Below are 18,604 nucleotides of genomic sequence, written 5' to 3' on the forward strand. Positions count from 1 at the left end.
TCTTTTTAACTGGTTTTCGATCCGTTGTGGTAAGGGTAGGGAAGAGGATTGCTGTAGCCATGAACAACTTTTAAAACATACTTGAAGTACTTTTTATAGATATGTGTATATATAGATTTCTATGTGAATACTTATTTCATTTAAGAATAATAATTTCACTTTAATAGGTTTTGTGGAATAAATAATAAATTTATTCCCTATTTTCTTATTTCTCTTAGGCCTATTCTTATATTAAAAATTTTACAAACTATACATTTTAATATCTTTTGGAGTAGTATACCTGTAGAAAAGTGTTTTATGTGATATTCATTAGTGATGGATTTCTTCTGAAAATTTCTAAAAATTCCATAAGGAATTCTTAATTGTGTGTGTATTGTTGTTGTTTTTGTTTTTGATTTCTCAGTGCTAGAGAGAACCCAGGGCCTTGTGAGTGCTAAATTGGTGTGATTTTTTTAAAGCTAGCTTTCAATTTTTTGTTTTCTAATAAATTTTTCTTGCTACTATATTATTATATATCAGGTTTATTGCTTATCGTTGATTAACAACTAAATGTCATAATCTGCATGAATGAAAAGGACTAGTCTTGGTAAAATGAAGTTCATTTTAAACAGATGTGATTCATCTTTGTGTCATTGCAAATAATTCAGTGGACTATCTGAAATGTGTAGCTGCTTAACTCTTTTATATTTATTTTAGATGGATAAAGTTTAGCTTTCTTTCCTTAAAGAAATATTTGGGAAACCAAAAGCCACCCTAGCTCTCTTGGTTCAACAGATAAAAGCTCTCTCTCGTGGTACCAAAATGGGAAAATGAATTCCCTCAGCTTCCCTCCCACCACCTATAAACTGTTTGGTAATACAAATCTACCTGCAGGACATTTTCTTCTTTCTCAGTGGAAGAATAATTCTTCTGGACATTATACCTACCCTGCAGATACCACTTAATCATTTTTCTATCTTGTCCTTTGCTCCTTTTTGGTCTTTTTACCAGTTATTTCCTAGTTTTAAAATTTTCTCCTACCATTTATAATTATTTTGTCTTAATATATAAGCACTGATATCTCTCAAAATGAAGCTGAACAAAAATTATAGAAGAAACAAATAACAATAAATTTGTCCCCACCCTCTCAAAACCGTCTTTCAACCCCAGTCTCTTACCAACTCTGCTCCTTTTTCTTGCCTTCACTTTTTCAGCCAGTTACTGAAACCCACAGTCTGCGCGAGCTTCACTTCCTCTGGTACTCTCGTTATCTCAGAAACCACTCTTGCTGAAGTCTTCTGAGACCTTACAAATGATTAAAGGCAAACACCACTGTGGCTTTGTGTTCCTTGACTTGTCACTGTGGGTTATTCCTTCCTGCTCTTTGCTTGTGTAGATTTCATGACACTTTCTACTGGAATTGTTTTTTACTACCTGATTGCCCCTGCCCAGATTTCTCTTCCCTGTCCTTTCTTCAGTCGAACCTACTATCAGGATTTCTGTAATGGTCTTCTCCATTTGCACACTGCAGATCTTCTTGGGTGATGACTTCGGTTATTTCCTTCAGGTTGCTGGCTGCCAAATTTGGTCCTTAAGTCTCTAGAGTTCCAGATAAATGTATTTGATTGCTTACTATGTTGTTCTTCCCAGTCTGCCCTCACGGGGCTGTTTTCATCTCCTGCTGTGCCTTGGCCCTAAAATCCTCCAGCAGTACCTGTGCTTCCTTGGCTGTCTTTTTAAAAAACTTGTTTTACTTTTTATTAGTACATGTTTGCAGTACACAGTGATTATATTCCTCATGAGGAGTTGGTACATGTACATAACACATCTTAATTGGTTTTTAAAATCCCCTTCTCTTCCTGTCCCCACAAACCTCTCTTCATCTCTTGGTCCCCTTCCCTTTTGCAAAAGATCTATCTCCCTTTTTCCTATTATCTATCTTTTATTTTGCCCTTTATTTATAGTTTGAGTTTCTAAGAGAAACCATGGGACATTTAAGCTGATTTATTTAACTTAACCTTGGTGTCAAGGTGCATCTATTTTTTGTTATCTGTTGGCCCAGCTTTAGAACTCTGTGCAGCCTCCAGGCCTTGCCCTCTGACCTTTGCCACAACTTTCTAGGGTTAGTCTGTTCAGGGGCCACTGCTTCCCAGAGGCCTTCTCTGATGTCCATCCACTGGCTTTGCAGTTCTCCACCCCTTCTGGATTAGGTGCCTAGCCCAGTATTTCTGTAATACCAATTACATAGGAGTTTATAAAAAGCATTGTCATATTGCATTCAAATTTATTTATATGTTTTCTTCACTAAACTGTGAGGTTTTGAGGGCAGTCACTGTATCTTTTACTTCTTCATTCTTAGATGCCTAGGATAATAATAACTTCTTAAATGCTAAATGGAAGGAAGTGCTTATTATTTAACTCATAAATACTGATTTTTATAGGAATTAAAATGTATTTTATGTATAAATTGTGCTTCAGAAAGCACCATTCTAAATATATAAAAACTTGATTATGAGAATATAAATTTCTAAGTCTACAATTTTGTCTTAGTGTAATAATCGTAACCTAGTGTCTGATGGCTTTGCTGTACTCTAAAATACCCAAATTACCTACAGCAAGTAGTTTACTCACTGAAAAGGATCTGATCCATTGTCTCATTAATCTTCAGGACATTCCTGTGAAGTAGTTTAGGGAACAAATGGTATTATCTTCTTATAACAGCTGGTTCACACATATGTTGTATTTTGACATTGTATAGTTTCAGAATTATGTTCTCTTTATTTAGATAAAAAATGAAATAAGGAATGTTTGGCTGTTTAATACTACTTCTGTGAAACCCTCTTAAATATTTAGAAGTAGAAGATTTGACCTTGACAGTGATAGATATTTTAGGCTTAAAGTTTTCTATGTTAGCACTCGCCTTCTAGTGAATATGTGTAGTATGAGGTGTAGACATTGCTGGGGGGAATTTGCATCTGCCTAGAAGGTAATTAAAAGGTGATTGTTTGTAAGATTGTTGATATTATTATAACCAGACGAAAATCACTTTTTAGTGGTGTCAGAATGCCACCATAATTTTTTCTTTTATTAATTGGGGTATTATTTACATACATGTAATTGCACAGATATTATAATCTTTTGTAACTGCTACCCCATTCCAGATACAAAATATTCTCATCACCAGGGTAAGCTTTCCAGTCATCCTCTCCCTTCTGCTGCAAACATTGTACATATTTCTGTCACCATAGTTTAGTTTTGTCTATCTCAGAACTTAATGGAAAAGGACTGTGTTTGATTTTGGAAATAGATTCTTTTTCACAACATGTTTTTAAAGAATACAGTACTGATAAACAGTGCTGTAGGAAAATATGTTTATTGGGTCTACAGTCCTCTGCTCTACCAGCTGAGTTATCGAAGGAGGAAAATATGTTTAGTAAGTATATTTAACAAAGAATTTATATGCAGGACATATAAAGGATCCTGAAAAATTAATAGTAAAAGACAACCTGATTTAAAAATAGACAACAGACATAGATACTTCACAAATGAAGATATAACAATAGTCTGTCATTTATGTTCATCTGTGATACTGTTTATATGTTAGAATATTCCTTTTTATTGCTGACTAGTATTCTATATGAGCAGATCCCAGTTTTTAAAATTTGTTCTGCAATTTCAGTTGTTTTTAGTTTCTGGTAATTATTTTTAAAAAGGCTACCATGACCATTATTATATAATTCCTTTCTTTTATTGTGGTAAAAATACATAAAATTTATTATCTTAATTCTTCTGTTTTTCTTTTGTGGTGCTGGAATCAAACTCAGGGCCTTGTGTATGCTAAGCAAGTCCTGTAGCACTGAACTTCATCGCTAGTCCATTAACATTTATAAGTGTGCAGTTCATTTTAGTATTAACTCAGTGTATTTAATTGTACAACAAATTTCCAGAAATTTTTCAGCTTGCTAACCTAAAACTCGATACCCACAGGTCAATTCCCTTTCTCTCACTCTTTGCTCCTGACAACTACCATTCTCACTTTATGATTTAAAGACTTTGACTTTTTTTAGATACGTCATTTATTTTTTGAAATATGCATTTGTCATTAAGATTCATCCATGCTGTAGCACAAAAGAGGGCTGTCTTCTTTTTAAAGGCTCAGTAACATTCTGTTGTAGGTATATATTACATTTTCTTTATTCATTTGACGGATTAGTTGCTTCCAACTCTTGGCTATTGTAAATGAAGCTGATTGATGTGGGTATACAAACATCTCAAGATCTTGTTTTTAGTGTTTTACCCAGAAGTGGCTGGATCATAGTTTTGTTTGTTTATTTTTGTTTTGCAATAATGGTGATTGAACTCAGGGCCTCATGCATACTAAGCAAGAACTCTACCACTGAGATATGTCTCCGTCCTTTTTAAAAATTTATTTTGAGGCAAAGTCTTGCTAAGTTGCCCAGTCTGCTTTGAGCTTACTGTCCTGCTCTCCCAGCCTTGTAAGTAGCTGGGATTACAGATGTGCACCACTACATCCAGCTCAGAGTTTTATTTTTAGTGAGGAAGTTCTATTGTTTTTCATACCGCTGCACCATTTTGCATCTCTACCAACAGTGCATAAGGGTTTCTGTTTCCCAGTGTCTTGATAAGTTGTTATTTTCTGTTGTTTTAAAATAGTGACCATCTTAAAGGGTCTTAGATGATATATTGTGGTCTTGATTTGCATTTTCCTGTTAACTAATGATATTAAACATCTTATTGGCCCTTTGTATATCTTCTTGGGGAAATGTCTAGTCAAATAGCCTTTGCCTGGTTTTTAATTAGATTAATTTGATTTTGTTGTTCTTGAACTATAGAAATTCTTTATATATTCTCTGTATGTTCTTATCAGATGTATGTATTATGAAGATTTGTTTTCTAGTCTTTCACTTGCCTATTTTCTTTTTGGTACTGGAGTTCAAACTCAGGACCTTGTGCTTTCGAGGCAGGCAGTGGAACCACTGAGCTAAATCCCCGGCCCTTCACTTGCCTGTTTTCTTAGTTGTGTCTTTTGAACAGTGGAATTTTAAATGTTGATGAAGTTCATTATAACACTTTTTTTCTTTTATAGTTCTTTTTTGTGACTTGTCCAAGAAATCTTCCAAGATTGTAAAGATATCCTCCTATAATTTCTTCTAGATTTACCTTTTATGGTTAAGTTATATGATCCAATATGAGTAGATATTTATGTGTTATGTGCAGTAAGGGTCTACATCTTTTTTCCTCTTACGGTTTATCAGATTGTTCCAGAACCATTTGTTTATATGACTTTTATTCCCCCTTTGAATTAAGATCCTCAGTTGAAAGTCATTTGACTATACAGTATATGTATGTTTGTTTCCTCTATTTGTTTCTTCTTATTCTAGAACTGCACTGTCTTTGAGTTATTATGAATTTAGGATAAATCTGTTTTTAAGGGGTTTAAAAACTTGTACATTTTATTGAATACATTATGGCAATTCAATACTTGTATATAATGTATAATAAATTAAGTAAATGAGCACTTCTCTTTAGGCATTAAGCTTTTTATGTGTTGAGAATTTTGTAGTTTTTCTTGTTATTTTGAAATATATCACAGGTTGTTTTATTCAGTTGTTACCCTATTGTGCTAAAGAAGATCCAGAAGTGATTCTTTTCTGTGCTTTTGGCGCCCCTTATTGAGTTTCTTCCCCTCACCACTCACCCTTCACCTCTGCCCTTTCCAGCCCCTAGTGACCACTGTTCTTTTCCATTACATCTACAAAGTTGACGTTGGTTTCCATAAATGAGCAAGAACATATGACATTTGTCTTTCTGTGTCTGGCTTGTTTTACTAACATAAAGATCTCCAGTTCCATCCATGTTGCTACAAATGACAGGATTCTATTATTTTTTAATAACTGAATAATATTCCATTGTGTAAAATATACCATCTTTGTACATTTATTTATTGAAGGGCATCTTGGTTGATATGGTAAGTCTTAAAGTCAGGAAATGTAAGTCCTGCAACTTTGTTGTTCTAAATTGAAATTTATATTGGACATTTTAGATCCTCTGTATTGTTATATTTATTTTGAAACCAGTTCATTAGTTTCTTCTTCAAAAGAACTTATTTGACGTGTGATAGTCAAATAGTACCCAAAGGCAATTATGACAATACCATGAACATAATATAATTTGTGATTTATTTAAGTTTTCTTCATTTTTTTCTCAGGAAAATTTCATGGTTTTGAGAAGAAAGGTCATCTTTTGAATTTTCATTGTGTATTTCTAGGTACTTTTGCTTTTTGGAAGCAATTTTAAATCCTACACACATGATATACATATAACAAAATGTACATATTTTAAGCATACTACAACCTCAATCAAGATAATGATGCTTTCTATCACAGGAGAGATTCTCTTTTCCCTTTACAGTCAATCCTTCCTCAGCTGTACATGACCTGATTTCTGCCATGCTGTATTCACTTTTCAGTTGTTTTTGTAGATTCCTCTGGACTTTTAAAGTAGAAAATCCTTTCTCCAAACAGGGAAGCCCTTTTTTCTTTCCTTTCTAGTATGTACCTTTTCTCTTTCCTGTTTTATTTTTTCTCTTCCTGTCTCCACCATTACTTGTTTGTATTTTTGTGCTGCTTAGGACCTTAAATATAATGTTAAATAGAAATTATGAGAATAGACAATCATATGTTTTCTTCATCTTAGGGGGAAACATTCAGTCTTTTACTGCCAAGCATGATGTTAGCCTCATTTTTTGTTTTGTTTTGCTTTGTTTAGTTTGGTAGATGTCCTTTATTAGGTTGAGAAAATATTCTTCTGGTCATAATCCCCTGACAGTTTTGTCTGTTTCATTTTTATTATGAATGAATACTGAGTTTTCTAAAATGATTTTTAAGCATTTACTGAGACGACTGTATGCTCTTTCTCCTTTATTTTGTTAATGGAGCATATTATGTTTATTTTTTAATGTTAAGCCAACCTTGCATTCCTCAGATACACTATACTTGATGCAGTATGTAAATGTCCTTCTGTTTGCAGAGGGACCCTCTGCAGATGTTCAAATTCCTTATATAAAGTAGAGTAGCATTTGTGTGTAACTTATACACACAATTTGTTCTAAATTGAAATTTCCTTTTATAAATTTGAATATCTTATAAATTCTAATAATCTCTAGATTACTTATAATATCTAATGCATGTAAATGTAGTATAAAATGGTTGTTGTACCATGTAGTTTAGACAGTAATAAGAAAAAATGTCACCACATGTTCAATACAGACTTAACAGTGATAGTCCCGACTACATTTTATGACCTGCCATCTGTTGGATACATGAATGCAGAAGCCATGTATATGGAAGGCTGACTGTATCATCTTTTTATGCAGTTGTGGATTTAGTTTGCTAATATTTAGTTGAAAGTTTTGTATTTATGGTATTTATAAGGAATATTGATCTGTTATTTTCTTCTCTAATAATATAGTCAGTTGTATTTTTTTCAGCCCCCAAATATGTTCAGTTGCCATGAAAGTTCCATGTACATTTTCAAAACATTGCTAATTTTGCAATTAATGAGTATTTTTTCATCCAGCAAAAATTTAATTTTTGAGATCTTATTTTTCTCTTATATGATTGCCATTCATTTTCTTATTTTGCAGTTTCCAAATATTTCCCTGTTATATCTGTGATTTTCTGGAGATGCTTTCATGTATTTTGTCATTTTTATTTTATTTATTTTTATTTTTATTTATTATTTATTTTTTTCCTTGAGTACCGGGGATCGAACTCGGGTCCTTGTGCTTGCAAGGCAAGTGGCGGAACCACTGAGCTAAATCCCTGGCCTTGTCATTTTTATTTTAAACTTCTTGCTTACTGATTCCAAAAGAAGTTTTTTGAGGGTCTTTTTCTAGTGTATTTTTCTCTTGACCTTAGGTAACATTTTCCCATTTCTTTGCATGCCTTTTTACTTTAACTAAGACATTATTGGTTGCAGGTTATAGACACTCTGGATTGTATTATCTTCATACAAAGAATATTGAGTTTCATTTTGTGAAGTAATTCCTTTATCATATTCTGTTATTGAACTCCTTTAAGACTTTTTTATTTGGTACTATACTTTTCAATTGTAAAATTTTTATTTAGAACATTTTTACAATTTCTCTTTTTAAAAAAAATAATATCTGCCTTTCTGTTCATTTTGTAGTTTTTGTCTTTACTTCATGGAGCATATGGTTATGGTAGCTGCTATAAATTCTTGGTTGTTGTAATATCTGTGTCATCTTGAGGTTGACTTATGTTGATTGCCTTTGCCCTTGAGATTCTTTAGGTTTTCCTGATTGATTGATTGATCTTTTACTCTGGGGTACACTTAACTTTTGGGGAGTATTTTGTTGTTGTTGTTGTTCTTGTTGTTGTTGTTGTTATTGGCAGTTGACCTGATTATATTGAGATGGCAAGTTTTCTCTAGCCTCCTATGGGCGTTTATTCTAAGGAGTTTAATTTGCAAAGCCTTGGAAGACTGTTTTGGTCTGCCTTGCGCTTATATCACCCAGAAGTGACTAGGATCTATTTGGTTGTGTATATTGTTCAATTCTCAAAATTTTATGATATATATTCCAGTAAGTTCAGGGGTAAACCCACACACAGATTTAAAAGATTCCTTGCTCAACTCTGTCATCTTTCTGCCTAGTAAACTGAGCCATTAGCTTTGTTGTACTATACTTTTCATGACTGAGTTTGTCCCAGAGGAGAGCTGGGAGAAAATGAATGTGAGGTAGATTGCTGCTGCCACCATTGCCTGTTGTGGGCTCACAGGTTTGTTTCTAGAGCTTATGTGGGATGGCACTGAGCAATTCACAAGAATGTTATCTTGAAACACCTGCCTTCCTTCCCACCCTCAGACAAGAAAGAGTGGATTTTGTCTGTGCCCCACCCCCAAACCTGGGATTAAACTCAGCACCTTGGACTTGTGAGGCAGGCATGGTGCCACTGACCTAAATTTCTGGCTTGATTTTGTCCATCTGAGCCCATTTGCAGTTCCAGGATATAGGGGAGAATCAAGAAAGAATGTAGCAGTAAGATGAAAACAAAAACAGAGAACTCACTATCAGGGGTTGTTTAGATTTCCTCCCCAATTGTGCTTGCTATTACTGACTTTTAGAGCCCTCCTTCAGCTGTTCTCTGTATTCCATCTTTGGTTTCTAGTTATAACCATTGAGAGAGATTGGCTGATGGGTGCTTAACTTCATTACTTTGAACCAAACACCTCTGTATTAGTTTAGATGCAACACATATTGTGTTGAGATGTGTTGAAAATTTCTCAAGTGTTTTACATGGCTTGTTTCCTTTAGATGGAGAGAAATAAATTTTGGAAACTTCTATTGCATGTTTGTCTTACTTCATCCTTTAAATTTTCATAGGCAAATAAGCTATTAAAATATTTAACAAAGAAAAATTTTAAAGCCTCATATGGTGATAGCGACAATGACTTCTGAAAAATGTGGTAACATATGTATTTCATTTATTTGTCAAATTTAGGAACTTCTCAGTATCCTTTTCTTCTACCTAGATGTGGATTTGAAAGAGATAAAAGTATGCCTGTCTTATTGAACTTGTATTTTCCTTACTTCAGACTGTTACTTCTTTCTCTCCCCTTTTGACTCATATCTTCTCATTCCCCAGAGATGTGACCTCACCTTGTCCTTCAGCATGCTCTTCTTTATTTACATGAGTCAGAGTTAAGTAACTATTCTGAATCTTTTGATGTGTGTCTTTCTAGTCTTTTTCATATTGATACATAACACACGCACACACAGTTTTAAATGTATTTTATACCTCAAGTAAGATTATATTATACAGTGTTTTATAAATTGCTTTTTCCATGTAATGTATAACTTGCATTACAAAAGATTTCTGCACCATCATATCAACTCTTTTGATAGAATCTCACATTTCTGTCTAATCATCTTCCTGAGATGTTTGAGGGGTGATAAAAAGTATGATATGTTTAAAATTTTAAAAGCCACAATGAAACATATTGCCATTAATCCCCCCTCAAAATATTCCCTCTCACTTGGAACACATTTATACCATCTTTCTTGCCACTTTCTGATGCAGCACTCCCCTCTTGTGAGTGTCTTTAGTCGTGCTCTCATAGTTGCCTTGATGTCTTTAAGAGGTTCAAAACATTTACCTTTCATGGTTATTTCTTACTTTGGGGAAGTGCTAGAAGTCACATGGTGCCAGATTTGGTGAATAAGGTAGATGAGGACGCACCATTATAGTTTTACAAGCCTGCCTTTCTGTTGGGTGGTGCATGGCAGCAGCATTCACTGTATCTTTGATCACACCTTATAAAGACACTCATGAAAGAGGACTTCCAGAACTGCTTCCAAAAGTGGCAAGAATGAAGGGATAAATGTGTTCAAAGCAAAGGAGAGTATTTGGAGGCAGATTAATGGCAATGTGTCTTTTACTGTAGTAAATTACTGTAGCACACATTTTTCAGTCACCTCTTGTAATTAAGATCATTTTATGTCCTTGCTTAGAACCCTCTGTAGTACATAATTGCTTAAAATGAGTTTAATATCATTAACCTAGGGGAAAAATGAAAATACATAATATAATATGGAAAGGGTCAGCATTGAACTTGTAGAACAAGGCAGAACAAGTAGACGCACCAAGCTACTATTCTTAAAATACATAGCTATGACTATGCATGACAAAGGGATTTGGGCTGATACTCAGAGGATTCCTGAGTTAAGCAGGCCTGAAGAAAGACAGAGTGAGGTAGAATTTGTATGTTGCAAGAAGGAAAATTTCCTTGGAAGAAGAAGGTCCCCACCTAAAGCCTCCAGGGGCTAGAGAAAGCATCACATGGTGGGGGAAATAAAGAATAAAAAATTCAGTGACTGAGGGCATGATAAATTATAACTGCAGAAATAAACAGGGGCCACGTCATTTTGTCTGGAATCTTCAAATCCCTCTTTAATTACTGCCTGTTCCATGGGACCGTACTTTTTCAGCCACAAGAGCCCCTTGATCTCTAAATTGTCATGGCACTTAACCATTCTCCTCTCAAGGTACTTATCTCATTTTAAGTATAACATCATTGTTTCTGTTTTTAAAAAATTCATACAATTTTTCTGTATTTTCTAAATTCCTTAAGAGGAGAGATTATGCCTGAATGTCTTTTTTTCTCTATTGCTTGCAGTAGATGATTAATAATTACAGAATTAATGAATAGACAGTAAATCAATTTAGTAGATACTTTATAAAAAGGAAGATAAGGAAAGTTACTCATATTCATTCTTCCTGAGCACAGCAGGAAAGAGAACTCTGGTGTATAGATAGAAGTATTATTCCTTTGAATGTCTAATGACATCTTCCAAGGAGCTCTTGTGTTCTCTATTATAAAATTCCACATCTATAAAACTGATGGAACGTAGATTCCTTTGAGATACATGTTTTAACAGAATGTAGTATATTACTTCTTTAATACAGTAGACAACATGCAAATTACATTGCATTATAATATAGTGATCGCCCAAGCCCAGTAGGTCTTAATAAAAAATACATTTGTATAATGTACTTTCTTTGAGTATTTACATTTAATAAATATTCTTTTCAAATCTGTTCAGTGAGTATAATGGATGGAGATGAAGCTGCTTTATGACGCCTTCTTTGAAGGTACCTTTGGGAACCCTCTTTTGTAGTTCATATTTGAATTGTGTACTATTTCAGAAATGTAAATGTTTTCTGCTGAGTTCTTGTAACATACAGTATTTAAAGCAGTCTTCTAGAGTGTTTCTGCTGACCTACCCAAAACAAGTGTTGATAATTTATTATGATTGCACAAAATGCTGATGGTGTATTATCATTATCATTATTGTGCTTTATTCATTTAAGTGTCAATGTTTTGTACCTTTTAGCTATTGATAAATATTTTGTTGGAAGTATTCCAGTTCCCCAACATAGAGAGAAATATGATTAGCCAAAATCTCTAAAGATATTGAGAGAGAACTGAGTACATATTACTATAGCTATTATAATTTAAAAACATTTGAAGTTTTTATATACATTTCAATTTGTATTATCTGTTTATTTAGTTTATCAATTATGTATCTTATGACAAATTAACTCAAAACTCAGTGGCTTAAAATAATATTTATTACCTTAAGATTTCTGTGGGCCACTGATCCAAGCAAGGCTTAGCAGGGTCCTGTGGCTCAGTCTCTCACAGACCTGTAATCAAGGGGTCAACTGGCTGGGCTTGACTGGAGAAGGATCTCCTTCCAAGCTCACTTGCGTGGTTATTGGCAAGATTCATTTCCTTGCTGGCTGCTGGCCAGAGCCTCCTTCACTCTTTGCCTTGTGAGCTCCTGAACACGGCAACATACAACATGGCTGCTGGCTTCAATGGACCTAAAAAGCCAGGGAGGGAGGAAGGGACAGAGGGAGATAGGGTGGGAAAGTGAGCAAGCTGTACTTTGAGACAATTTGCATTTCTGTATATAAATGTTGGAGATTGATATAATTACTAAATGTCAGGATAACCAAAGACCCATGTTATAATGAATATATGAAATTGAGAAGTTTAGACTCTTATGGGTGATAGCAAGTTTCTGAATTACTGGGCTGTATGGTAATGGCTAAATTGTTTTCCAAAGTGTTTATACTATTTTACATTCCAGTAGCTGTGAATGAGAGTTATTGTTGCCGCACATCCCCATCAACACTTGACATTCAAGTATTTTTAAACTTTAGCCATTTTAAGTAATGTGTGGTGGTATCACTTCATAGTTTTTAACTTGTCATTTTTCTGATTATGAATGATGTTGATGTTTCTACCTGCTACCTGGACATGGCATATATTCTTTTATGAATTTCCTGATCGAACCTTTGGTATGACTGACAATATATGTATGGATTTATTTCTGGGCTCTTCAGTTCTGTAATAACTGTTTTATCCAGATAAGCTTATTCCAGCATCTCTACATTTCCATTCTATTGATTGATTTTACCACTGACTGTAGGTCTTTGTATTTTTTGTCATATCAGCAACTTTTTCTGACAGGCAGTTAAGTTAGTCCTTTAATGCCTATTTTAAAGCTTTGAAAGGTTAGAGTAGCTTTTTGATAGATTCAAAGTAGCCTTTATTCTGTGTCTTGTTTGGCACCATTATTAAGGTGTAACACTACAGCAGTCCCCACTGAAATCTCCACATGTATACTGTGGCTTCTCCCCTCTGGCTGGCCATAATTTGAACCTGGTATAGGAGAACTTCTACTTGGAGAGTTGTAGTTGTCCTTTGCCTGACCTTGTGCACCCCTCCCCACACCCCAGCTTGTTGTCTTAGTGTTCACCCACCGGCTTAATAATACAACTCCTTGCAAATGTGTGGAACTTCTTCAGTCTCTGGTACTTCTTCTCTACTCTGCTTTACAGATTCTACCTATCATTTCCTTCTTGAAGTCTGTTTTTTTCCCCCCAGTTTAGCAAGACTTCATTTCTCTACTTGGATTATTCCTTTTTGTACTACTGTTCAAAAATGACTTTTAACAGAAATGTGGGGTAATCTGAGAGTTTATTTCTCTTCTTTCAGAGATTGCAGTACTGCATTGCCTGTTAAACATCTGAAAACCATTTTCGCATACATTTTATTCTATTTTCTTGTTATTTACAGTGATCCTGTTACTGCATCGGGGCCATCATCAAGACGTTTTTAAAAATTAAATTTCTATTCTGTGTGACTTTTTGTGTATCAGGGTTCATGTGGGCCAGGGATGTAGCTCATGCCTGCCTGGCAAGCACAAGGCCCTGAGTTTGATTCCTGGTGCCAGAAAAAAAGAGGTTCATGTATTTCTGTATTAAAGATATCTTTCAGGACGGGGATTTAGCTCAGTGGTTCCGCCGCCTGCCTTGCAAGTGCAGGGTCCTGAATTCAATCCCTGGTACCAAAAATGAAAGAAAAAAAAAGATATCTTTCTATTTGTTCTAAGTACTTGGTGTTTTGAGGGGATACTCAGGCATAGTCTTGTGCTGCAGACAAATTTGTAAGTCATTAGTACTATAGCTTTTACCTCTTTATTTTACATTTACTTTAAAATATATGGATTACTGAATACAACATATAGAAAAGCACATTGTTTAAAATATATAAATTGAATAAATCATTTTAAAGTAAATAACAGTGTAATCATGACAAATGAAAGAAACAAAAGATCATGAGCCCCCAAGAAGCCTCCTTTATGAGATGTTCTCACTGCTGAGAGACAGCCCCAGTCATTTATAGCAGAGATCTAGCACACATACATGGGGGGAGCGGTCCCATAACCAGCCTGCACCAGCCTTCTTGTGCATTCACAAGCATTGCATGTTCCTTTGTGAGCACCATTGTGCACCAGTGATAGACACCAATGCACCCCAGCTCTTTGGCCCAACATATCACAAACAAGTACACCTGTCTATTATAAAATAAAATGGCTGGCGTGATCTTTGTTCTTCTGCTTCCATTTTTGTTTTTCTTTGTGTTGGTAGCTTGTACTATAGCATTACCACACAGTGAAGAATGAGTTGTAACTTTATAAAACTAACATACACTGTTGTGGAGAACTGCAGTCAGAGAGCAGTCTCACAGCAGAGACAACTGGAGAAGCTTCAGCGAGGATGGAGTGTGTGAGCTTCGGTGTAGAGAAGTGGTTCTCAGACCTGACTGTTCACTGGAGACATTTAAGGAACTTTTAAACCTACCAAAGCCTGGTTTCACATACAGAGATTCTAATTGTTTGGGGATTTTTTTTTTTTTTTTGATACTGGGGATTGAACCCAGGGCCTTTATACTGAACTATATTGCTAGCTCTATTTTATTTTTTATATTGAGACAGGGTATTGCTAAATTGCCCAGGCTGGGCTTGAACTTGGTATCCTCCTGCCTCAACCTCCCACAATGCTGGGATGGTAAGTGTTTGCCATCACTCCCAGTTTATTCTGGGAATATTTATAGGGTCTTTAGGTGATTCAGGTGTGCAGAAGTATAGAACCTTAGGCTAGACAAGCATTCTCCTTAAATGAAGAACAAGTTTTTGTTGTTTTTTGTTTGTTTGAAATTTCCAATGTACCATGAACTGACTGATATTTTGGTAAAATACAATGAAAATGAGTTAGTAGAGAAATAAGAAACCGATGTGAAGGGGAAACCCTAATGTTATTAGATTCAACAGATATACAATAACTGAATAAAGTTGCTATTAAGATGTCAAAATATTTCCTCTTGATGTCCATGCTTATTGGCATGGATGTTAAACTGAGTTTATGGCTGGTGGTCTGCAGACCAGACTTGAAGTAGCAGTGATGTTGAAGGCAACATAGAAGACTCCTATTGCAAGAGAAGGAAGCGTGAGCCATGGGAGGAGAGGCAGGGCTCAGAGCGGAAGGCCTTGAATTCCGGGGCAAATAGCTTGGCTTTTATTCTGTAGGCATTGGGGAGCCAGAAAATTCTCAGAAGGATGATCTGATCATCAGCAGCTGTATGATGAATTTATAGTGGAAACACGTTGTTGACGAGGGCCTGAAAATTCAGGGGGTTAGGGCTGGGGACTAGGTAAAGTAAAACAAAAACTGTATCAAATGTGTAGAGAAGTCACTCTACAAATGTTAATAAACTCTTTATAGGATGCAAGAATTTAAGCTAGCTAGTCTCTCAAGTTTAAATTATCTCTAAAACACAATTAAAAGCTAAAACAAGACAAAACTTATCTAATATATTTTCAGAAACCACGCAAATAGAAGATCCAAGAAAACAATGGCGAGGGGAACAGGAGAAAATGCTCAAGGACTATCTCTCAGTGGCTCAGGATGCACTCAGGACACAGAAGGAGCTGTACCATGTGAAGGAGCAAAGACTGGCTTTGGCCCTAGATGAATACGAACGCTTAAATGATGCCTATAAGGAAAAGTCAAGTTCTCACACAAGCCGTAAGTACAGTGTGTTTGTTGAGACTCTAGAAGTAGAGATGGGTGCTCACTTTGGCAGCACATACACTAAAATTGGAGGAAGTAGAAATGGGATTATAGATAAAAAAAGGCTGTTTGCACTTCTGTGGAGTTTAGCCATGAGAGGTGAGGGAACCTTACAGATTTCTCAGTAAAACCCCTCATCCATAGTCCAGATAAAAATCTCCCCATTTGGGGAGGATGCATATCTTCTGCTTTTGCATTTGTCACTGCCTGATTGCCTTTTGTTCATTTATGAATTATTTTTTAGCTTTTCAGAATAAGCCAAGTGATTTGACCCTTTTTGCTACTCTTGTACATTTTTTTTAATGCGTAGAGACTGGAACTATTAGAACAAAGTTAGTGTTGCCTGCTGCTCCCCACCTTGAGTTGACTGATTTCTTCCTCATCTCAACCATTGATAATCTGGAGCTGATCTTGTTTATAGAAGCAGCTATGATGGGCTGGAAAGTTGTATTTAAATTATAAGTTCCTGGATAATGCAAAGTCCTGATAAGCTGCATCTGTACTAAAATTCTCTGAGGACATAGTATATGTAAAATACAAGAAGAAATTTATGACATTCCTTTTTCCTGAATGTTTAAAAAAATTAGAAGTTTGAAAAGTACTTTTATACTTAGATGTCTGACCACAAAGTTATTGTAAAAGAAAGCAATATCCATAGAAGAATATGAATCTTACTTTTATAGAGTCAGTAAATTCTTGTGCTCACTTCAGCAGCACATATTCTAGAGTCAGTAAATTTTAAGTTAAAACTAGTTCTGCAACTGTAAAATAATTAAAACATTTTTTTCTCTTTCAAAAGTATTCTCAGGATCTTCATCCAGCACTAAGTATGATCCTGATATCTTAAAAGCCGAGATCTCTACTACACGATTAAGGGTAAGATTGCTTTTATTGTGGTTCTGCATTGACTACATGCATAGAATCTGAAGGCCGTGAGTGGATATCTCATGTTTCTATTCTGTGCAAGAAACCTCTACTTATTCCTTCTGGATGGTCTTTTCTCTCTTTGTTTGAACAAGTTCAATGTTTGGGATTGCCTTTGTTATTGAGACAAAATATATTCTATTATTGGGTTTTTGTTGTTGTTGCTAGCAGTTAGAGTAATATTAAAGCAAAATTTGAATATTAATACCTTACTTTTCCTCAACGTGTTAGTTTTGTCCTGGATAGTTAAACCGGCTTGCTCTTTTGTCAGCCAACTCTTTATTTAAAGGTGGTTACAATTTGTGTCACCATATCATTCCTTTTTTAAGTCAAACTGTGAGTTGTCCATAATTCCTCATATATATTGGTTTGTGATCTTTTTCTAAATCTTTTTGATCCAACTGTGTTAAGGCCAGAGCTTATTTATCCTTCATTTTAAGGGTCTCATATATTGTTCACCATGAAAATTAACTCATGTAATAATGCCAGCGTCATAAGATAGATTGTTACCATGACTGCATACGCCTCCATGTGTCCCTTTATTGTTATTACTCATCATCCTCCTACTTAAAGCAGTACTAGCTTTATTAACATTGTAGGTTAATTTTTTCCTTTAACTTTGTAAAACTGTAATGCATGCATTATTTGATGGCTTTTTTTTGTTTGTTTTTTTGAGACAGGGTCTTGCTGTGTAGTTAAGTTGGCCTTGAACTCACTGTGTTGCCTAGGTTGACCTTGAACTCATGGTAATCTTCCTGCCACAGCCTCCCAAATGCTAAGATTGTAGCCATGCACCACCATACACAATTTAATGCCTTCTTTTGATTAAGAACATTTCAAGATTCACACACATTCGTTTTTATTACAATTAGCATTCTGCTTTGGTGTACATACCATAAGTTCTTTATCTTTTCTACCATTAAAGTATATTAGAGTTAATTCCAATTTCTGATTATTAAAAATTATGCCACAGGGGCCGGGGATTTAGCTCAGCCGTTTCACTGCGCAAGCGCAAGGACCCGAGTTCGATCCCCGGTACCAAAAAAAATTATGCCACAATGTACATGTCTGTTATGCATGTCTTTTTGGTGCATATCATATACATATTGTTGATAAAGGAGTGGAATTGCTATATCAAAAATATACATATTTTAATGGATACTGCCAATCAGCCCTTATTAATGTCTGCACTTTGGCTTGGAATTACTCGATACACACGGCTTTTGCTTATCATTTTGTATTTTTAATATAATTTCCAAATACCTATTATATTTATGATTTTTCATATAAGTATATTGTTTAATTTTCAAAGTTAGAGATTTTATCTTTTATTACTGATTTCAGCTCATTCCATTTATATTTTTCAGTTTAAAAGTTTCTACTTATTTTTGGTTTCTAGTTATTCACCCAGATCTGCACATTGATATGTAATTTTTTGATCAAAATAATCATAATATTTTTAAACTCCATTAATATAATATTTAGATTTATTATATTGGATTCTTTGTTCTAGTCTGTTTTTTTCTCTTGGTTTTATGTCAATTCTTAACCCTTACAGTTGCTTACTTTTTCTTAAGAGCCATATGGTATATATGGAAAAGTATAAAGAGAATTTGAGTCTTTGGATGATCTTGTCATCTATCAGGGAGCGTTTAGTTTTGCTTCCTATAGGC

At 34.9% G+C, this 18,604-nt stretch overlaps 1 protein-coding gene across 3 annotated transcripts in view; it reads left to right on the plus strand.

Moving 5' to 3' along the window:
- The window catches only part of Wwc2 (WW and C2 domain containing 2), a 229,320-nt gene that overhangs the window by 111,622 nt on the left and 99,094 nt on the right, over nucleotides 1-18,604 (plus strand). For all 3 annotated transcript variants that reach the window (XM_021264966.2, XM_021264967.2, XM_004852978.4), the window contains exons 3-4: nucleotides 15,759-15,962; nucleotides 16,807-16,883. In XM_021264966.2, coding sequence (XP_021120625.1) covers nucleotides 15,759-15,962; nucleotides 16,807-16,883 — 281 coding nt within the window. The remainder of the gene's footprint in view (nucleotides 1-15,758; nucleotides 15,963-16,806; nucleotides 16,884-18,604) is intronic.

The sequence above is a fragment of the Heterocephalus glaber genome, unplaced genomic scaffold, assembly GCF_053883595.1.
Source record: "Heterocephalus glaber isolate CG9 unplaced genomic scaffold, H.glaber_assembly_v1.0 deba00001461, whole genome shotgun sequence".
NCBI lineage: Eukaryota > Metazoa > Chordata > Mammalia > Rodentia > Bathyergidae > Heterocephalus > Heterocephalus glaber.